Genomic DNA, 23784 nt, shown 5'->3' on the forward strand with positions numbered 1-23784 from the left:
ATTTGTTCTCTGACATCCTCAACTGAATATACGCTGGTCCTCTCGCCACTGAACAGCAGACACAGAGAGAGGTACGCCTGCGGCAGGCAGTCAGTGTATGGTTTTTTGTTTGTTTGTTTTTTGTATGCATGAGCGTTTTTTTTATGCCTTTTTTGTATAATAAAATAAAACTTGTAACTATAGTTTGCCTTTTTTTTGCTAAATAATTTTGCCAGATACCTTAAGGTGCAGTGTGTAAATTTTCATAATAAAAACATAACGGTTCATTATGTAAGGTCTTTATACACCACAAAAAAAAAAAAAAAAAAAAAAAAAAAAAAAAAACATAGTTATGTATAAGCATGTGACGGTATAAAATTTTTGTGTTGCGATAATTGCTGAAGCTTTTATCACGGTATACGGTATTATCACGATATTGAAAAAAGTTGCAAAAAAGTGTCATACTATAACAGGTTTAATAACTTTTTTCTTGTAACAAAAATAACTGAGCATTTAAATACAATAAAGCAATACACAAAAAATGTAAAAAGTAAACATGTTTCAAACAGATTAAAGTGCAAAAGAATTATAAAGACTATTAACACTTTACAATAAGGTCTCATTAGTTAATGTTAGTTAATGCATTAACTAACATTAACAATGAGCAATAGCTAGATTTTTTACAGAAGTTATTATTCTTTGTTAACATTAGCTTAAAAATTCAACTGCTCAGGACCATTAAATAATACAGTTACACCTTTTGATTTTAATAATGTATTATTTAATGTTGAAATTAACATGAACTAAGATTACTAAATGCTTTAGAAGCATGTTTCATTGTCAGTTTATGTTAACTAATGAATTAACTAATGTTAACTAACGAAACCTTATTGTGAAGTGTGACTGAACAATAAATAAACATTTAAATACTGTTCATTAGCCTGGTTGCTTTGTTTACAGAGGTTACCAGGGTAACGGCTGCATTTCTGCTGTTTCATCAGCGCCATTTGCTGTCAGAGTGAATGTGCATTTTCATTCAGCGCGTCTCCTTCACTCGTTCTGCCACGCGCTTCTCGTGCACTTTGGGCTTGTTTACCTCAGTGCGCATGCCTCTTTGATGCAGCATACAGCGGTGTTGTGCATTTTAAACGGTTGATGGGTAAAGTATTCTGAAAATGCATTCTAAAAATATGAAAAATTCGTAATAATTATTCACGGTATTTTGAAGTGCCCACGATATTGTTATAATGTTCATTATCGTGATATATCATATTACCGTATACCGGCACATCTAGTTATGTATATTATATTGCATTTCTGTCAATAGATCCTCCTAAAATTTACACATTGCACCTTTAACTGAATTTAGTGTTTTGTTCTTCCCTTATATTTAAAATATTTAAAAGGTATCAAATATTTTCCTCATATTCTGATGGTTTAATCAAACTTGTAGGATCATTAAAAACAAATATCCCCTCTGGACATTCCTTTTGGAATACACACACACTACAGAAAGTTCAAAAGTTTGGGATCAGTTAAATGTTTTTTCTCTTATGCTTACGCCGAAAATAATGTGTCAATGCAAGAAAACGGTAATGGGTCTAAAAATAGGTTCTGTTTTCATTATGCAAAATATAATTGTTACTTTTTTCCCCTTGATTTTGGGGTGAAATATGACCTGAACATTCATTTGTGACAAATGAATGTAATTTTCAGTGAGAAATAATTATTAGTCCAGAGCAATTGTTTCGCCACTGTAATGATGGTTTCAAGGACGTTTGACAGAATGAGGCTGCCTGATCACAAAGCAATCGGCTCACTTTGGCTGCTAGAGTTCAGCATTGCTGCCAGAAAATGATTATAAAAAGCTGCATGAATCTCCAGCCTCAGGGGAGAAATGGATGAAAGTGAGATGCATCTTACCTGAAGCCCCAGATTTCAAGTATGTGTCTGCAGCTTGTTTCAGAGTCCGAAATATGGTTTCATATTGCTCAAAGAACTTATGGCCTTCGATGAACACCTGTGTGTAAATGAGGACATGTGATATGTTAGATGGCTCTTTTTTATAGAGCAGATTTAAAAGAGTTTAAGTATGCTGGAGGACGTACAATATAATTTTGCAGAAGAAGCTCCACTGAGTCCCGTCGGCCATATTTAATGATCCAAGATTTGAGCTTTGACTCCGCCAGCATAAGAAAAGCCATGAGACGATACTTCATCTCCCAGAATTCAAATTTAATCAGATGGACGTGAGATGATGTGGACACAAAATTAAACCTGTGAAAACAAGAAATAGTAGTAAATATAGCAGTAATCGATGAGATTTTGAGACCTTAGTTCCTATACTTGTAGTATTTCAAGTCAACATGAAATAATAATAATAATAATAATAATAATAATAATTTATTAATAAATGTTGCTGCTCTTATTGTGCATCATTCATTATTAGGTTGTTGTCCTCAAAATATAATAACATTCTTCATCTCAGAAAAAAATAATTTTTATGTGAATGTAACCAAGGTTACATGCGTCAGAAAAATTATATTAAAATAATATTGTATGATTTTTCAAATTTTATAAAACTCGCTGGCATGCTGCTAGAGTGTTCTGGGTGGTTGCTAGGGAGTTGCTATGTAGTTACTAGAGGGACTCTGGGTGGTTGCTAGGGATGCTCTGGGTGATGTTCTGAATGGTGTTCTAAGTGGCTGTTTGCACATTGCTATGTTGTAGCTAGCGGTGCTCTAGGTGGTTGCCAGGGCGTTGCTATGTGGTTGCTGAGTTGTTCCACATGTTCTGAATGGTTGTAAGCACATTGCTGTGTGGTTACTGGGGGTACTATGTTGTTGCTAGGGTGTTGCTATGTGGTTGCAGAGTTGTTCCACATGAGTGGTTGTGAGCTCATTGCTATGTGGTTACCAAGGGTATTATGTGGCTACTAGGGTGTTGCTATGTGGCTGCAGAGTTGTTCCACATGAGTGGTTGTGAGCACATTGCTATGTGGTTGCTAGGGGTTCTCTAGGTGGTTGCTAGGTGGCTCAAGTCAAAGTCTATTTGATGTTCTGGGCTCTAAATATGGCTAAGTTCCCTCTTTCATTATAAGCTTATGAATTTTTTTTGTCTGTTGGTCATCCATTCATGTCTATAGCACAAACAGTGTGGGACGAGTTACTCGCCAAAGTTTAATACTTGAAATCCCAACCAAAGTCTCACACTTTCACTCAAAAAATACATCACATAATAGACAGTAAATGCCCTGCAAATGCTGTTTCATGTTGCCTATAAACAGTGAACCTAAGGTCATCAGAATTGACCTTTCTGCCATGTCCTGAAGCTGCTCTGGTGGAACCGGGACACCGTTTACTGATCGGTCTCTGTGAATTTGTTGAAATGTCTGTCTGTGTCCCTCCAAATTCTTCAACACCTCCTGTACAGAAAGCACATCATTTCTAATTTTAGGAGCACAGTGATCAGAGCAAGTCCCTCAAGAAAGAAAACTAAGTTCTTCCACCTACCTTGTGCTGTTCCAGTTTTCTGTGGATGATGTTGGCCGTCTCTTCGTGGGCCTGTTGAATTGGTATGTCCTCTCTCAGGGAAAGTTCTGCCCGATGCAGCCAGGCTCCGATCACTCCCAGAGGGCCCGGCAAAGACTTGTCCAGATGGATGTGCCAGTCTAAGAGCTGCACAAGCCACACAAACGCATCAAAAATATCAAAAGGAGAGATCTGTTTTTAATGCCGCTCACTGTTTGTGAGGACCCTTCAAGCTGTTAAGAGTCTGGCCAGATTGCTGTTTCCAGTCTATGGACTTCTCTGTTCCTTTGAACAAAACAGTCTCTGTGTGTCTGTCCTCTTTCCTCAGTAATGAACCCAGTATCCACACTCTACGCTCCAATTCACACTTCATTACAGCTAATGACAACTAGACAAGTGCACACTCATTTATTCTCACAGCAGCAACCGTTCAGAATTTAAGTAAAACTATTTTCAGACAAAATCAACATAATAGTGATTTTATGTACAAAAAATATAGAGTTAATATTTACAATCTCCAGCTTAAGTTAAGGCATTTATTTACCTTTAAAAATTAACCATGAGTTCTATGAAAATATTAACAAACACTCGTTTTCCCTAATGCTAAAAAATATATAATATAAATAAAATATAATGAAAATATATAAATATATTCACTTTTAAATATTTATTTTAACAAAGGTTGAGATTTTATATGATTATTAGTGTTTTATCTTGAGATGATGAGATGTGTGTTAATTTTCTCTTCATCATAGCCATCAAAAATCACATTTGTGTATCCACATATTCAAACTTGGAATAATGAAACTAATTATACGGCACATGCAACAACCAAAGCCATTCAGTATCAAAGACAAAACCTGAGATTATAAGAGCTGCAGTGGTGGGGACATTTTAAGAGAATCAGTCTGTTCCTCACACAAAGCTATTGTACATCTTCGGACTACTTTATTGGGGCTTTTTCTGTCATTTTTGGTGCACAACAGTGTCTGTACCAATTCATTTCCATTGTATAAAAAGTAGTGTTAACATAATGCTAAACATCTCCTTTTGCATTCAATTGAAAAAAGAAACAATCGAATAAATGATGACAGAATTTTAATTTTTAGGTGAACAAACTCTTTAATTACATTTGATGAAGCACATACCCTGACAGAGACATGATCCCAGGACTGTTTGACCACAGCCTGATCCACTGACAGTTTGCCGTCCCTGTGTACGGGCTGCAGGAGAGACTCAATCTGTTTCTTTCTCATCTCATACTGCACACGGAAGCTCTTAAAGGCCTGCAGCCAAAAAAAGAAGGAAGGAGCAGCACTAAATACAAATGAACTGACAGCAAACTCACAACTCATTTCAAATGCAAAGAATCATTAATAGAGCTCATTTATATATAGAGGTTCTAATAACATCAAAAACAGCCTGTTTAATTCTAAAGATCATAGATGGAAAATTGTCAGCTTTACCTGGTATTTGTCAGTGAGACTCTCTTCAGATCCCTGTGCACGCAGAATATCTCTTTCGAGCTGATCCAGCCAGATCTTCACCTCCCTCAGCACCTTGCGTTCCTCTCTCTGTGCACATCAGACACAAAGAGACAACAATTTATCACTCGTTTAGCAGGTATTCAGCAATAAACCTTATAAAAAGGACCCACAGCAAGTAACACAGCAGTGTGAAACAGTGAAAAACAAGAGAGAGTCCAATTCCAAAGAAGAGTGAATATCTTCAACAATTTTGTATTTTGTTACACACAATAGAGCACTATTATGACCCTATACATTAATAACTACATACCTCAAGCATAAGCTCAATATCTTGTGGATCATACTGTCCAGGAGAGCAAAGGCACATCAAGAGATGCAAACACAACACAGTCAAGACGTTAGCAAGATAAAAGCCAGAGATAGAGAGGAAACAAGCAGAGAGCATCCACCGCAGAAAGGCCATTCTCAGGAAACGGTGACATTAGTGTGTTATATGTGTCTCCAATACTTACTACTCATATAATTAACATGATACTGAACTTATTTGGTCATTTAATTGTTTAGTGTGTAATGTAAAATATTCTTTACATAAAACACTATTTTTATTTTCAAATGTTCCCATTCACCATCTCTCTCTCTCTATCTCTCTCTCTCTCTATATATATATATATATATATATATATATATATATATATATATATATATATATATATAGATAGATAGATAGATAGATATATAAGAGTTATATTATACTAGGTTCATGTAAGATTATATAAAAAACTCTAAAAAAAATAATTTAATAATTTGTTTTAAATTTGATTCAAATGAAAAATATGATTTTGCAGTTGTTTTTCTGAGAATGTGCAGAATATTACTGTTCAAGCAATTTCTTTACAATATAGTTATTTCTTATTTCCCATAGCATAATTAATGTTATATATGTTATGGGATTTTTTTTTTTTCAGTATTTTACATAAAAAGCACCAGAATTCTGAATGTAAAATGTGGTGTGTGCAATAATATTTGCAAACTATGGCCATTATTTTTGATTATTCAACCCTAAACATTTTGGAAAAGCAAAATGCATGTTTTGAGAGACATATCATGAGTTACTAATTTTATTCCTATTTATAATGTGTGATTAATAACGCTTACAGAGAAAAAGAAAAAAAAAAACACAAATTTCCCATGTTTTCCACATGTGATCACATGGATTTCACATAGGAATTGATCCAAAACCACATTTCCCATGTGCAATATATGTATTTCACATGTGACCACGTGTGAAATTTATGTGGTTGTAGGGGAAGTCACACCGTGACGTAATTTTTTTTCACATGCAAAGTTATACTACAGGAATTTATTCAATTATCTATTAATTAAACTCTTGCAATTTAATAAGTTTGTGGTAGGGTTGTAATTATATTTCCTGAAATAGTATAGCACATATGGCATCATTTCTTGAGAATGTCCCATACACTAAGTGAACCTCATGCAGGTGAGACAAAATCGGCTCTTACCTGTAGAGCTGGGATAGAGAGAGCGAATGTAGGAATGGAACGAACCAGCTACAAATGCGCACGGTGAGTGACACAGACAGAGAGACAGAGTGAGCACATAGAGCAATGCATTATGGGTGTGATTCTAGAGTAAAATGCTCCTTGAATGGATTCCATATTGTGATGGACTATAGTAAATGGTTAGTGACTAATGAGCAAGCACTACAGCAGTGACTGCGTTAAATAACAACAGCAAGCGGCTAGTGTATTTTTAGCTCGTACATGAGCATCAGCACTAAATCGTACCTCCTCTTGCTGTCCATCTGTCTCAGACTGGTGGGGATCTGGGTAGTGCTTCAGGAACTGAGCTACATATGTCATTATGGATTTCTCATCAGGCTTGTCCACATCCACATCTGCAAGAAAAACAAATGTAAAGTTGGAGGTTTGAACCCCTCAAGGGGAAATGCTTGAGGTATTACCATTTTGGTAATTATCTATCCATGCATGCATGAACGTAGTTTTAGTTTCAGTTTTACTGTGCTTTACTGGCACTTCAAATGTAAATTTGCAGGATTTGCAGCTTACCAAAACCAAAAATAGTGCAAAGCAATGTACATAAGTTGATGAAAATAACAAAAGACAAAATATATACATTATCCTTTAAAAGATTTTGGGATGTTTTTTAAAGAAACGTATTCTTTTATTCACCAAGGGTGTATTAAATTGATCAAAAATGACAGTAAAGACATTTTTAATATTACAAAAGATCTTTTTTATTTCTAGAATTTCTATTTTAAATAAGTGCTGTTCTTTTGAACTTTCTACAGTATTCATCAAAGAATCCTGAAAAAATACATGACAGTTTCTGAAGGATCATGTGGAGTAATGGCTGGTAAAAATTCAGCTTTGTCATCACAGGGGAAAATGACATTTTAAAATATATTACAATTGAAAACAGTTATTTTAAATTGTAATAATATTTCACAATATTACTGTTTTTACTATATTTTGAATCAAATAGCCTCAGCCTTGGGGAGCAGAAGAGACTTGTTTTAAAATCTTACTGACCCCAAACGTTTGCTAAGTGAATGAAAAAAGAAAAAACATCACAGTAAAAATAATCATGGAAAATAATAAGAAAGCAAATGGAAATAAGGAAAATAAATACTAACAATTCTCAAAATCCACCCAGAATGGGGGTTACTAAGGCATTGTAAGAATCATAAAAACATAGCAATGGCATAGTAATGGAAGTACTCAATGCATATAGAACTTTCAAACATCAAATCTGCTCAAGTATTCAAACTACAAACTATATAAGACTTTTTAAGCTATTTTAATCTTTCAGAAAAGGCTTCTCTCAAGCTAACATTCAACAAAACTGACAAAAACATTCAACAAATTGTTTTGAAAAAAAAAATCTAGTTAAAAATGGCAATGCTCTATTATGACTGTGTAAAAGAAACCGGAAAAAAATGCACCATTGATTATAAAAGTAACTTGTTGGTTCAACACACATAGTGAATCATCAGGTGTTTTATAGACTTCATGTCATATTAGATACCTCCTAACCTGAAGAGACAAATGAGGCTTTTTATAGTCTCTTCAAAGGGATTCTGCAAGATCACATCATGATGTCATGCTATTCTGTATCTGTTCAGGCCTGATGTCATGCTTGAATAGCAGCATGACCTATATAAGAAACTATAACAGCGTCTGTCTGTAATGAAGCCTGATGATAGAGGATCCCCAGTATAATTATACAGTGTCTATTCACATCAAACTCAAAACAAATGAGTGGCTCTTTAACAGCACAACAGATCATTGACTGAATCTACATTATTAGCCACACAATACTAGTATTGGCGGTACATTTGTGGTATCAGACGGTTATACCATGGTACTTTGACATATATCCAGTGTTTTATATATACTGTATTTTGAATTCGTTTTTATTTTTATATTTTCCGTTTTCATTTTGAGGTTTTTTCAGAGCATTTAGTGTTTTTTTGTCATTTTATTATTAATATATTTTAAATATGTCTACATTGTTTAATACATTTTTATTTCCTTATAAAGATAAAATATGCTAAAATAAGTTTTTTTTTTATACTTTATTTCAGTTAATGTATTATTTCAAGTAACAAAAATGTTTTTTTATGGTTTTAGTTTTAGTTAACTATAATATATCATAGTAATGAATAATTCCCATATTAATATACCATGGTATTGGCATGGTAGTTCAAGGTAATTTAAAGAATGGTGTTATATTACCATTGCAAATGAGTTTAAAAAACAAGGTATTTCCATAGAACCATGTCCAAATACCATGGTGCTATTTTGTTAGAGGACACTGTCTATCTCAAGGGAAATTGGAGAGATTTTGAGGAAAAATAAGTTGTATTAGTACCTTCAGGATCTAGTAAACGTGGTATTCCCAGCTCATTCTCTGCAACACTGAAAGCCTCTTCTAGGTTCTCACGATTACTTCTTTTTCTCACGACATCCATGTCCACAAGCTCTGGTCGAATGGCATGAATAACGGAATGGAAGGCCACACCGCTGCGCCAACTAGGACCGAAGTCTTTAACTTCAATGCCAAGACGCCTTGCAAGAAGAAATAATGACTTCTTAGGGGCCTTATTTACAATTAAGCCTATTTTATACACAGTTGTCATTGGTTGACATATCCATTACAATTGGTCAACAGAGCTTGTATTTATTCTGAAATATTCCTTCAGCTGACAAAAAATGACATACTTGGTCGCTGTGCTTTGGACCCATCTGAGCAGGGCTCTTTTGGCATTGCCCTGAAACTTGGTGACCACCTTGCGTTTCACGGGCGGGCTGCCCGTCTCTGAGCTGGCCATGCTGTCCACCGAAGACGCACTGCTGGATAAAGCCTGAAGGGCTGGAAGATTACTGGTCAACTCCTCAATCTGCAAAAGATTGTGAAGACAGACCCTTAAAATACAGATATACATAGATAGACGTATGACAATTTTACAGGTCCTAATCATAATTGGCAAACATTACCTGGAAATAGAGGATAATGGTCCACATCAGCCCCAAGACAATGGATGGGCGTCCATCGGCAATGTCAGTGGCATTTATATTGACTAGTTTGATCTGTAAAATAAATATTTATCAGGTTAGAAACTCTGACTAAATCATTAAAATATCAATGCAACATATTATACATATAATCCACAGATCTGAGGTCAGGCAAACAAGCCAGTTTAAACCAGCACTACCTGCTGATGAATCGTGCAATAAAACCAGGAACATGCATTAACAAAGTAAATAGGGTCCATTTTGATATCATGTTGACTTTAATAAAGTCAAGTAGCCAGACTTATTCACTTCTTTAGGAATAAGCCAATATGAATAACATGTGAGTGAATAGAGAAAACTGCAATTTGCTCATATTTGCTCAGCCAGTCATGGACATTAAAAGAGATGCAGTAGAAAAAAACAAGCTTTCTAAAAATAATTGCAGCTCTTTCAGCCAGTAGCACCTACAGCAGAGATCGGTAAATAATGAATCACTGCATACGGTACGCATCATCAAACGCAGATATGCGTAACAAGAGCAGGTGTTTTGTGAGAACTGTGACTAGGAGAAGTACTGACCGGAGACCCTCGGTACACAGACTGAGACGAAACATGGTAAGAGAGAGGACACAGTTAGGAAAACAGTATGATGACAAATACCGGACTGGGACATATGGACGTATTCAATGATCAGATATGACTGCGGATTAGGCTGGATCGTTCCTACTGTGCAGTTTAACACTACCATTCAAAAGTTTTGGGTCAGTACGATTTTTTTTTTATTATTTAAACTATAGCAAAGATGCATTTATTGATCAAAATTAACAGGAAAGACATTTAAAATTCTATTTTAAATAAATGCTTTATTATATTAATCAAAAAAGAATCCTGCAAAAAATGTATTACAGTTTCCACAAAAATATTAAAGAGCACAACTATTTCAAAATTTGATAATAATAAAAAAAAAAATTCTTGAGCAGCAAATCAGCCTATTAAAATGATTTCTGAAGGATCATGTGACACTGAAGACTGGAGTAATGATGATGAAATTAAGCTTTGCCATCACAAGAATAAAAAACACTTCAAAATATATTCAAATAAAAAAACAGCATATTTTACATTAGAATAATATTTCACAATATTACTGTTTTTTTTTTTACTTTACTGTATTTTTAATAAATATATATATGTAAAAATAAATGAAGTCTTGGTGAGCAAAAGAGACTTCTTTCAATTTAAAAAAATATATATATATTACAGACGTCAAACTTTTGAACAGTAGTGTACTGTATGTCTTAATATATTGGATAAATAATGAAACAAAAAAATCATATTAGTTTTTCTTTTATCACAATGAAGGGAAAATATTTCATAAAAAATATATTAAATTTAAAAATACGAAATAATATTCTAATTGGTAATCAATTAATATTTTTTTTCTTCCATACCATATCTTATATATATATATATATATATATATAAAAATCCCTTTATCAAAAAGAAGCCTTATTAATCACATGGAAGTGACAAACAAAAACAAAAAAAAAAATGTCAATTCCTTACTGAGCAATGACTAACTTTAGTTCTTTATTACCATTCTGTTCAAATCTTGTCCTTGCCTGATCTTGACCAGAGCATATTTCTGACAGTCTAGTGTATCCTTTTATAGAAATACTTCCTTAAATTAACGTGCAAGCAAAATGCAATTTAAAAAAAAAAAAAAGAGTTTGAAAGGTACTGCAGAAAAGGAATGACCCGGCTGGGAGTGTTATACAGAATATCACCATTTAATTAAGACAGATGAGATAACCCGAGTGTTAATAGGGTCGCCTACCTTCCTACCCTCCAGGAACTTAAGAGCTGTGCCGATGTTGGACACCCAGTGGATCCTTTTGAGTTGGCGGCCCTGTTCGCATGGCTGCAGGGAAATAAGACAGGTTTATCAGGAGCAGAAATGAGCCCATCATCTTGGCAAAAGACACTGAAGGCGGACACTCGCCAGCTGCTCCTGTGCTCAATGCAGAGGTTTCACAAAGGGATAATCTGCAGATATTGCATCACAGCAACACTTACTAATCTCTGTCCAGACAGCACCTCTAACAGAGCCAGCAGTTTCACCCCATCCTTGATGTCCTCAAAGAGGTCGTTGACTTCAAAAGGAGGTTTGTGCTGGAAAAAGACGAAAAAAAAAAAAAAGAGGAATAATTAAATGATGAACCTAAAGTGCCCCTATTATGCTATTTTAAAGGTTATTCATTTTGTTTTGGAGGTTTAATACAATAGCTTTACATGCATTCAAGGTCAAAAAACACTTTTATTTTCTCATAATATACATTGCACATAACCTTATTTCTTAGAGTCTGAAAACGGTCTTTCTGAACCCTTCTTTCTGCGAGCCTACTCTGCTCTGATTGGTCAGACAGCCCAGGCTGTTCTGACTGGTCGACCGCTTACAGCGTGTGTCGGAAACAAAGCGACCAATACCGTATTCAGATACCCAGTGAAATTCAGATACCCAGTATTACATTGTTACATAGGTATTTAACAGGAAGTGAGACTGGAATTGCTGACGACTCATTTCAGCAGTTCAGAATCGATTCTTTCTTTTAGGAGACAACTTTATTTGTCATGCACTTTGATCTTTAAAACTTTGCAGAACTTTTACATTCACACACTGCATGAAAGGTAATATTCGAAAAAGCATAATGGGGACGTTTCATGCTGTTGTGCTACTGTGTTCTCGTTCTAAATTCTTCTCATTTTACTTTATGCTTATTCTACTTTAAATTTCTTAGGAGAAATAAAAATAGGGCCAACTGAATGAATTATTGATATACGGTAAGTGTATAGAGCTATAAAATGAATGTGGATAGCATCTCAGATCAATTAAAGAAGAGTTAGGTTCATATTAATCTCAGCCTCAGATGTCACAACTACTGTCAGGTTTAGCTGATAAAACCCAAACGCAGAACAGCCAGGAAAACTCAAAAAGATCTTCATAGAAAAATAAAATGCAATACAAAAAAATTAATACAAAAAGAAACCCAGATATCAGCCAACAGGGCTGGGAAACAAAAAGGCCCAACAAAACAAATTAAACACAGCAGGTGAAAAAGAACAGCAGAAGACTAGGCCAACCAGTAAACTGGGGAAATGGGCAGCGATACAAAATGAACCAGCACAGGGAAGGATTAAATAGGGAAGGGAATCAGGAGGCTAACCTGGGAGAGCAGGTGGGGCAAATAAACCAATAATTAGGTAACAAGAGGGTGGGGCCAAGACTAGAGACTGACAGAAGAGCACATGGCACACACATAAAAACATGACAGAAGCCATGTGTTCACACAAACACTCAAGACAAGACAGAAGAGCGCACGGCCCAGGAACAACCCCAAAGCCGTATGCTCACACAAGGACGAGACAAACAACATGGGTGTCAAAGCTGTTGTGACAGCAAACCGCCTCATGGAAGAAGAAAGCCATTGATTTTACAACTGTGACAATAAATGCTTATCAGGATCAACTAAATGCTGGATTTTCAAAAGATGTGAAGTTCACAGCACCATTGTTGCACCATTGTTGCAGTAAACTTGCACAACAAGGAATGAATTGCACGCCTGTTGTGGCCTGCGGTTGTGAAACCGATTGTACAATTTGATGCCTTTAAACATGACACTGAACAAAACAAACTATTATTGGTTGCTTTACATGTCGGTCCTCTTGGGCGGTCCTTGCTCCAATGAAAGCTGCTATGGAGTCCGGACCTTCTGCCGTCAGTCAGAAGGTCTGGCTATGCAAGACTACGTTAATATGTTGTTTGAGATGTTCAAACAAGAGTTGGTAAAGTGTCCATTTACGCAAGAATCTTTATCTCTTCGTGAATACTGATACACATAACGTCTTGCTCAATTCCTCAGTCTCACATCATGCTTTAACCAGAATTGTCATGTAGTTAGAAAAGACTGTCTGCATTCTGACTTGTGATTACACTCAAAGACTGAAACTACAATCTGTGCAGACAGATGAAACCCTGATGCACTGTAAAAAGTAATACGCTCTATCTACTCAAAATTGTGGCAACAGATTACAAGCAATATTATTAATTAAATTCAACATATAAGAATTGAGTTAGAATTAATCAAATTAAATCCTTAAAAGTCAACCATTTAAAATGTTTAAAATTAGCAAACACCATTACAAAAACCACAAACTGACATAAAAAGCAAAGAGTGAAACTGCCCAACTAAATGGAATACTGATCCCCATAATGGCGACCAAACATTTACAATAAAATCAACATCAACATCTAAACCTCTTACTTCATGTGTTTCTCTTTCCTTCAGTGATTCTGCTTGTTATCAGGTGTCTTCAATGTTGGCAATAAAAAATAAAGAGTTCTTAATTCACCATTGACATCTGTCTGTTATTCAGATATTTTGTCTAAATTTCACTTAAATTTTACTCATTTTAAATGGTTTACATTTAAGGAATTAATTTGATTAATTCTAACTCAATTCTATTTGTTGAATTTAATTAATAATATTGCTTGTAATCTGTTGCCACAATTTTGCGGAGCGTATTACTTTTTACAGTGTGAAAAAAATTATTAAATATTAAACTATTTTAAAAGCACATGCATTTTTATGGTGGAGTAGAATTTTTGGGTGTAATCTTTGCAGAGGAAATAACAAAGGCAAAATAAATACTATCATTCAAAAGTTTGGGGTCAGTCAGTACAATTTTTTTAAAGAAATCAATAGATTTATTCAGCGAGGATGCATTAATTGATTAAAAGGACAGTAAAGCCATTTATAATGTTACAAAAGTATTCTATTTCAAATAAATGCTGTTCTTTTGAACTCTCTACAGTATTCATCAAAGAATCCTGAAAAAAATATATCACAGTTTGCACAAAAACATTAAGCAGCTCAACTGTTTTCAACATTGATAATAATAAGAAATGTTTAAATCAGCATATTAGAACGATTTCTGAAGGATCATGTGACACTGAAGACTGGAGTAATGATGCTGAAAATTCAGCTTTGCCATCACAGGAATTAAATTACATATTAAAATATATATTTAAATAGAAAAAAATATCATAATATTAATATTACTTTTAATTACTATTAATATTATTTTAATATTTCACAATATTACTGTTTTTACTGTATTTTTAGTAAAATAAATTCAGCCTTGGTGAGCAGAAGAGACTTATTTCAACATTTATAAATCTTACAGACTCCAAACATTTAAATGGTAGTGTATGAATACAATGTACTATAGTATTACCATCTGGTACCTGCTTCATCATACCATATTTGTAAGAATTAGCACTATACTGAAGTATATAGACATGATTCAGACAGGTAGGAGTTTAGTTTGAAATCTCAGATCAGCTGCTCCTGTACAAACATCATAAAAAAGTGCAAATCTGCTTTAAAATGTTAAAGGAAATGGACACAATAGGAAAAAATAACACATGTGCCAGAGGTCAAACAAAAATAGACAAAACTTTCCATCAACCTTATAAGTGATGTGCAAACACATTTGCTTTGGTCGTGACTACTGAGAAAATAATAAAATAAAGAAAGCAAGAAATGTAAATCTAGATTTATTTTTGTTGAACAAACACAAAAATATTCAATAAAACATTTTAACAAAAAAAAAAAAAAAAAAATAGCTGGACAGATAGGCCAACAAGCAGACGGACACACAGGCACAGACAGCAATGTGAATCTGTAAGTATTGCAGACATAAAGCATTACATAGCATATTCTGCAGCTCAGTTAGTATGCACCGAGCGTGTGCTTTCTGTACAGCAGGGACGCTGCCTCACTGCAGTGGACCCACTGGCTGCACACATTACTGGGATTCTTCAAACTTTTCGTAGCCGTGCTTTGAACTGTGGTGCAGCAGATTGTGTGGAACAAAAGGCCCCTCAGTGCAATCTGCACTGACTGGAATACTTAAACCCACCATTTGTGTCAGATTATCCTCTCTTTGTGTGCTGCAAAGTGCCCCGTCACCCAAGCAACTAATCACGCATAATGAGGCGAGAGGGAGGGGCAACAACACTCTCAACATCTCACAACAGCTCCACTTCGGTTTCTATGATCTGCATGTGGGTCATTATACAAATCCATGTGACTTTAACAATGGACAGTTGATGTCATCATTTACTACATGCCATTAAAGCCATTTCTGTTACCACATCAACAAAAATATAGTAACTTCCTTTTCAATTTAAATGCTTTTTCTATCAATCTCTTCATGAGGATGTCTTTTTTTGGCCTGTCCAAACCCTGTTTTTCCAACTTCTCTTCGCTGTATAAGCAAATGCACACGTTTTGGTTTAAAAAAGATAGTTTATTAATCTGTTTTGTTATGTTTTCTGATTTTGTATAGTAAGCAATTGATTTCTGAAAAATGGAGATTTGTAAAAATGTCAAATTAAGCTGTAAAATGGTCATCCTCAACATTTCTGAAGGCATAATTATAACCCAATATATATTAAAATATATTCATTATGACTTATCACAATTTAATTTAATATCACTTAAAGTCAACATGAAATCAAAATTGATTAATTTATTTATTTCAATAGGGAAATGTTTCTCTTTCAATTTCATCAAAATGCAACAACTTCTAAATGACTTTTCTTTTCGGCACAAATTTCTCTTATTTTTCAACATTTTTAATAGCCAATCAATTCCTTACAGATATCCATTTTCACTCTAAGGGTACGTTTACACGTCAAAAATATACTAAAAACGGAAAATTTAAAAAAAAAAAAAAAAAAAAGCGATTTTGAAAAGTTTCGAGTACAGACGACAACGTTTTCAAAATGATCCCCGTTCACATGGACCAAAAATGACCAAAAAAGCGGTATTATTCATGCTAGACTAGTAGTTGGTGATGTCACTTTGTAAAGTAACACTTCACCCCTTATAGACTGAACATGTGACATAATATGCATGTCGATGACTTCACAGTTTCCACAAATTCGCATTTTTGTAGTTTACACAAAGATGATAACGGTATAGTTTTAAAAAACTTGCACTTTGAAATCTGTTTTCAAACGTTTCAGTCCCCCAAAACACTGTTGTCGTGTAAAATAATTCACATTATGGCAGTAAGTTGAGTAGCAAGCATTTCATGCTGACTTTAAATAAATTAGTTATCTGACAGAATCTTCTACGAATCAGGAATTAACAACTTTTTCAAATTAATCACTTTCTCAAAATGTAACATGCACCCATATAATGCTAAACAAAGCCTGAGTGATTGTTTGATTGTTTCTAAAATGATCTTGCTAATGCTCTGTTGTTGATTCTTAATCACACCATCTGAAATCAATGGGCACACACGTCAAAGACCTCAGGAGCGAAGCATGCTTCTTCCCACTGAGAATTGTTCCAGCCCCTCTCGACAACCATCTGCATATACCTACAGTGTCCAAGACTTCCCAGAAATACACTTGTCTCCATGAACATAGATTCAGTCCACATTTCCACATAACATAAGTTGCATTCAGGTTAAATATCTCAACAATGTCGAATGTAACCCATTACGACAGATGGTCTGACAAAAAATCTCTGTCCAGTTAAAACACTTCACCTGTCAGACAAGTGTCTGTCCCATGCTGCTACTTTAGCAAGAGACACAACATGTTAACACAGTGTGTCTGCAAACAGAGGAAGTTCTGATGTCACCGAGGATACTGAAAACGCTCCATTAAACAGAGCACCGAATACCTGCATCCTTCCTAAAAGTGGTCTATCACATATCATTTATTTTTGTCCCTGAGATCAAAATAAATGTAATTTTTCATGATATGACCATCATATATACAGTACCTCACAGAAGTGAGTACACCCTCACATTTTTGTAAATATTTTATTATATCTTTTCATGTGACAACACTGAAGAAATGATACTTTGTTACAATGTAAAGTAGTGTACAGCTTGTATAACAGTGTAAATTTGCTGTCCCTTTAAAATAACTCAACACACAACCATTAATGTCTAAACTGCTGGCCACAAAAGTGAGTACACCCCTAAGTGAAAATGTCCAAATTGGGCCCAAAGTGTCAATATTTTGTGTGGCCACCATTATTTTCCAGCACTGCCTTAACCCTCTTGGGCATGGAGTTCACCAGAGCTTCACAGGTTGCCACTGGAGTCCTCTTCCACTCCTCCATGACGACTTCACGGAGCTGGTGGATGTTAGAGACCTTGCGCTCCTCCACCTTCCGTTTGAGGATGCCCTACAGATGCTCAACAGGGTTTAGGTACCCTCAGCTTCTTTAGCAAGGCAGTGGTCGTTTTGGAGGTGTGTTTGGGGTCGTTATCATGTTGGAATACTGCCCTGCGTCCCAGTCTCCGAAGGGAGTATGTCAAATTACATGTTGGCATTCATGGTTCCCTCAATGAACTGTAGCTCCCTAGTGCCAGCAGCACTCATGCAGCCCCAGACCATGACACTCCCACCACCATACTTGACTGTAGGCAAGACACACTTGTCTTTGTACTCCTCACCTGGTTGCCGCCACACACGCTTGACACCATCTGAACCAAATAAGTTTATCTTGGTCTCATCAGACCACAGGACATGGTTCCAGTAATCCATGTCCTTAGTCTGCTTGTCTTCAGCAAACTGTTTGTGGGCTTTCTTGTGCATCATCTTTAGAAGAGGCTTCCTTCTGGGACGACAGCAATGCAGACCATTTTGATGCAGTGTGCGGCATATGGTCTGAGCACTGACAGGCTGACCCCCCGCCCCTTCAACCTCTGCAGCAATGCTGGCAGCACTCATACGTCTATTTCCCAAACACAACCTCCGGATATGACGCTGAGCACATTCACTCAACTTCTTTGGTCGACCATGGCGAGGCCTGTTCTGAGTGGAACCTGTCCTGTTAAACCGCTGTATGGTCTTGGCCACCATGCTGCAGCTCAGTTTCAGGGTCTTGGCAGTCTTCTTATAGCCTACGCCATCTTTATGTAGAGCAACAATTCTTTTTTTCAGATCCTCAGAGAGTTCTTTGCCATGAGGTGCCATGTTGAACTTCCAGTGACCAGTATGAGAGAGTGAGAGCGATGACACCAAATTTAACACACCTGCTCCCCATTCACACCTGAGACCTTGTAACACTAACGAGTCACATGACACCGGGGAGAGAAAATGGCTAATTGGGCCCAATTTGGACATTCACTTTACTCACTTTTGTGGCCAGCGGTTTAGTCATTAATGGCTGTATGTTAAGTTATTTTGAGGGGACAGCAAATTTAGACTGTTATACAAGCTGTACACTCACTACTTTACATTGTAGCAAAGTGTCATTTCTTCAGTGTTGTCACATGAAAAGATATAATAAAATATTTACAAAAATGTGAGGGGTGTACTCACTTCTGTAAGATACTGTACTGTAAATCATAATTAAATTTAAATAAATAATTATGACACAAAACATAATTATGACACAAGCCAACATTATGAGATAAAAGGTATATTAATGAGATAAAAAGTCAATCTTTTATGTCATAAAATTATTATACATAATTATACATAAAATTATGGATTATAATTCTGACTTTTTCAGTGAATTCCAAACAGCGTTTTTGCACCTTTGAAAAGCACTTCGGGAAAGGGACGCCATTTGTAGGGGTGTTCCAAACAAAAATGAACATCTGAATTACTTCACGAAGGGCCCTTCCACAAGTCTGTTAGCGAAGGGAACATGCGATGGTCACATCAAGGAAGTAATTTTATCATTTATGGTCATGTGACTCAGGTGACGAATCTTGAAGATTCATTTTAAAGCTAGATATGGCGAGAGAGTTGGAGTTAATGTATAAACACAATAATTCAAGTCAGAGGTTACACTTCCGTCGTAAGTTAATTTGCGTACGAATGTTTGCCAGAAGTTGGTTATTATAGTTTATAAAGTTGTAAATATGGATATTTTTCTTAAAAAAAAAAAAAAACACTGATTCACTTTAGAAGGCCTTTGTTAACCCCCTGGAGTCGTATGGATTACTTTTATGATGGATAGATGCACTATTTTGGGCTTCAAAATCGTGGGCGCCATTCGCTACTATTATAAAGCTTGAAAGAGCCAGGATATTTTTTTAATATTACACAAATTGTGTTTGTCTGAGAGAAGATAGTCATGTACACCTTGGATGTAATCCAGTGCGAATAGTACTACAAGCAAATCATGTGATAATTTTCATTCTTGGGTGAACTATCCCTTTAAGTTTAAAAAAGTTTCATAGGTAAGAAATGTATTTAAAGCTGTATACATTTAATGCTTAACTTTAAGAGTTAAGATCAGATAGGGAACACACACACAAAGCATATTTTAAAAACTTTTATTTACATTTATTTGTATCATATTAACCCCAACAATAAGATATTCCTGTTTTTGCTACCTAGCGTTGTCATGGTAACATTCCATGTGAAGCTACTGAGGAAATTACATTGTCTTTCATTTCTTCCATCGCCAAGTGCGTTCCAAATGGCTTCATTATGACACACAAGTACCCTGCTCCCTCCAAAAGTCCCCACTTCAAGGGCTCTGCCCTTCGGAGTGAGTAGGGCATAGGGACGCTCACTTCAGATAGGAATTTGCCCTTTATATCATAATGACTTTTATGTTTTAGTATGTCATAATTGACTTTTATGTTTTAGGTTTTAATGCGTCAATTATAACATAAAAAGCTGAAATTGACATAAAAAGTCATAATTATGACATAAAAATTAGCTTTAAGTCAATTTCATCTTTTTATGTTATAATTATTACTTTTTTGCTATAATTATGATTTACCAAAGCATGTTTTTATGTGGTGGAAACGGGCTTCCATATCTATATCTCACATATATGTCACCATTTCGTAAATTCAGAGCAGGTTTTCAGAGTCTTTAATGCTCAGCGTACTAACACAAGATCACCCACTCATCTTGGCCATAGCAGTGGGACGCCATCACAACACAGCATTCATTCTCAAAGCGCACAGCACAAACAGCGCCCTTCATGCTTTTTTATTAGAGTATTACAGCATTACGCCCCCTCACTCACTGTTTACTGTCCGGACAGCGATCAGCCTTTAATCATCTGAGCTTTACTCAGTTACACAGACATTTGCCCTTTAGAGTCATAATGACATTAGGCTACAAAACTAATCACATGGAACATTCACTGCTCATGGATGATAGGTTAGGAAGACAGGAGGAAGGTAACACAGCCATCACTGCTTAAGATGCTGGTGTGTTCCCTCAGAGTAAAATCAACATCAACTGTCTAGCATTATATGCTCACTTAGTGACTGTCTATCATGATATATAGTGGCATAAAAAACTCCTTAAACTTCTTATGCTCACCAAAGCTGCATTTATTTGATGAAAAATACAGTAAATATTGTGAAATATTCTTACAATTTAAAATAACTATTTGAATATACTGTATATATATATTTTTTGCCACACCAGGATAAAAACTTATAAAAAGACATTTGATATTTTGTTATCTAAAGCAATAAAATACAAGCATTTCTAAAAGTACTAAAGTGCCCCATTACTGTTTGGAGTCACTGTTGTATTGTAATCCAGTGTGAATAGTACTACGAGCAAAACGTTGTGGCATTCAGATGAAAAAAGATTACAAAATATCCTACCTTGGCCAAGTGCGAATTAATCCACTTTGTAAAAGTTCTTTTCTGCACCGACTCCTGTTCATCTGCAGAATAGAGAAACACAATAACTATGTAAGTGATCAGATGTTTTACTTTTTTTAAAATCCAGTGAGATATTACAGTTCCCTTTCTTCTTCATTCTGCTCACAACCATCATTACTCACCTGGTTATTTTGTTATATTTGTGAGAAATAAATGCATTCAAGAGGATTTAATAATGAATATTGTACAGTTCCATTACTGTAAGCCTGCATTCAAAGCAAGAGAGGAGATATTCACCAGCACAGGAGAGCTGAGAATCCACATGTGGCATGGGCAAAAACATTGACATGATATCAGAAACATGGGGCAATATTCTATATACTAATAGTTTATAGTATATACTCAACATTAACAACATAAGTGCATATTTTAATAAGACAACATTGCTCATAATTTCCATTTACGTGCCAATCACAAGCTTTCAAGGAGACTTCATTTAACTAGATTTTTACATTTCATGAAGAAAATGTGAATAGTGCTTGCCTGTGCAAAAGTCATTGCCACAATGCTATGGTGTCATGGGATGGTTGCTAGGGCATTGCTATGCAGTTGTTAGGATTTTCTGGATGGTTGCCAGGGTGTTGTTATGCGGTTATTAGTGTGTTCTGGTTTTTGCCAGGCTGTTGATATACAACCATAAAGATGTTCTGAGTGGCTGTCAGGGAAGGCACTGCTATGAAGTTGCTAAGATGTTCTGGGTGGTTGCCAGGGTGTTGCTATGTGGTTATTAGTGTGTTCTGACTGGTTACCAGGGTGTTGCTAAGTGGCTGCTGGTAAGTTTCTATGCAGCCATAAAGATGTTCTGAGTGGTTTCTAGAATGCTCCGTGTGGTTGTCAGGGCATTGCTATGAAGTTGCTAGAATGATATGAGCGGTTGCTAGGGTGTTGCTAAGTGGTTGCAAAGGAGTTCTGAGTGTTTGCCAGGCCATTGCTATGCAGCCATAAAGATGTTCTGAGTCATTGTCAGGGCATTGTTATGCAGTTGCTAAGATGTCTAGGTGGTTGCCAAGGCATTGAAAAGTGGCTGTTCGGAATGGTTGCAAGGGTGTTGCTATGTGGTTGCTAAGCAGCCATAAAAACGTTATGAGTGGCTGCTAGGATGTTCTAGGTGGTTGCTAGAATGCTCTGTGTGGTTGTCAGGGCATTGCTATGAAGTTGCTACAGTAGGATTATATGAGCAGTTGCCATGGTGTTGCTATGTGGTCGCAAAGGGCTTCTAAATGGTTGCCAGGCCGTTGCTATGCAGCCATAAAAATGTTCTGAGTTGTTGTCAGGGCATTGCTATGCGGTGTCTAGGTGGTTGCGGAGGCATTGAAAAGTGGCTGTTCTGAATGGTTGCAAGGGTGTTGCTATGTGGTTGCTTTGCAGGCATAAAGATGTTCTGAGTGGTACCTAGAGTGTTCTGGGTGTTGCTGTTACTGCCAGGTGGAAAAAGTTTAATACTGTAACCATTTAATACTGATCAAATCATTAACCCTGAGTATGAGCAATAGCACTGTTTTGACTTCGCAAACAGCAGAAATGTAAGTTTGTGACATCTGTTAACACAATATACGCATCTTGCAGAGCATTTCAAGATACAGATAAGGTCATTCAGGTTACTCACACCCACCAGACATATTTATGCATGATCGGCTCAGACAGACCACCGATATACACAAGAGACAACATTCTATGTTTGCATGCATGTTCTAATGCAATGCACAGGGCATGTTTAAGAAGCATCCATATACTGTAGCGCACATGGCATGCTGGTGCAGCCTTAAGCACACCACAGCCATTATAATCCAACATGCGCAGCTGTAAAGAGGTTAACATCAGCACTCGTGTGCAGCCGTGACCCGTGCCAGCACGGTGATTACCTCTCCTGAGGAGGAAGACGAGGAAGACCTCAGCTGGCCATTAATGTCTAGTGAGCCATATGACCCAGAGACGTGTCACTGCATATCTGGATCATGCATCTGTTTCACCTACATTTAGTGAAGCACAGACTACATGTAATTCTGAGCTATTGGCTCCCACACTCCTGAAATATCCAGTCAGATGAGAAGAGACACTGATATCCCACTTACCGCGGAGATACTGAAAGAATCCTGTCACCAGATTCAGAGACGTGGTCTTTTTCACAGCTATGTCCTTAAAGTGAGCCATTGTGCACCCTGCATTCCCTCCGTTTGTTTGTGTCCTTCATGTGTGATATTGCGCGCATGTCATTCAGGGAGGAAAACCAGATCAGCTATCCTTTATTTCCTCCGGGAAGCAGGAGCTTTCCGTGTGAAAACACAGCGCGACTGAGTGCTGGAGGATGGAACCTCCCCCTCCTCCTGTTGTCTCCCTCTCTCTCTCTCTCTCTCGCTCTCTCGCTCTCTCGCTCTCTCGCTCTCTCGCTCTCTCGCGCTCTCTCCTCCGCTGTGGATAGGCTGCTAATCGAGGGCAGTTTTTATGAGCCAGGCGACTTCCTGTTGTTAGCAGAGCTGGGGAGTCATGCTGGTG

At 36.3% G+C, this 23784-nt stretch overlaps 1 protein-coding gene across 12 annotated transcripts in view; it reads right to left on the reverse strand.

Moving 5' to 3' along the window:
• The window catches only part of syne1b (spectrin repeat containing, nuclear envelope 1b), a 121011-nt gene that overhangs the window by 89483 nt on the left and 7744 nt on the right, over nucleotides 1-23784 (reverse strand). For 4 of the 12 annotated variants that reach the window (XM_051867419.1, XM_051867417.1, XM_051867414.1 and 1 more), the window contains exons 1-16: nucleotides 23364-23603; nucleotides 21232-21293; nucleotides 11626-11721; nucleotides 11387-11470; nucleotides 9535-9627; nucleotides 9259-9437; nucleotides 8909-9105; nucleotides 6802-6911; nucleotides 6517-6564; nucleotides 5307-5339; nucleotides 4976-5083; nucleotides 4658-4795; nucleotides 3492-3656; nucleotides 3291-3403; nucleotides 2088-2256; nucleotides 1903-1999 (exon numbers count right to left, since the gene is read on the reverse strand). In XM_051867419.1, the coding sequence (XP_051723379.1) occupies nucleotides 1903-1999; nucleotides 2088-2256; nucleotides 3291-3403; nucleotides 3492-3656; nucleotides 4658-4795; nucleotides 4976-5083; nucleotides 5307-5339; nucleotides 6517-6564; nucleotides 6802-6911; nucleotides 8909-9105; nucleotides 9259-9437; nucleotides 9535-9627; nucleotides 11387-11470; nucleotides 11626-11721; nucleotides 21232-21293; nucleotides 23364-23442 (1771 nt within the window). In that variant the 5' untranslated portion in view covers nucleotides 23443-23603. Of the gene's footprint in view, nucleotides 1-1902; nucleotides 2000-2087; nucleotides 2257-3290; nucleotides 3404-3491; nucleotides 3657-4657; nucleotides 4796-4975; nucleotides 5084-5306; nucleotides 5340-6516; nucleotides 6565-6801; nucleotides 6912-8908; nucleotides 9106-9258; nucleotides 9438-9534; nucleotides 9628-11386; nucleotides 11471-11625; nucleotides 11722-21231; nucleotides 21294-23363; nucleotides 23606-23784 lie in introns of those variants that run through there. The other 8 variants (XM_051867415.1, XM_051867420.1, XM_051867411.1 and 5 more) reach the window with 6 other exon arrangements.

This window comes from Ctenopharyngodon idella, chromosome 17, assembly GCF_019924925.1.
Source record: "Ctenopharyngodon idella isolate HZGC_01 chromosome 17, HZGC01, whole genome shotgun sequence".
In the NCBI taxonomy this organism is placed as follows: Eukaryota; Metazoa; Chordata; class Actinopteri; order Cypriniformes; family Xenocyprididae; genus Ctenopharyngodon; species Ctenopharyngodon idella.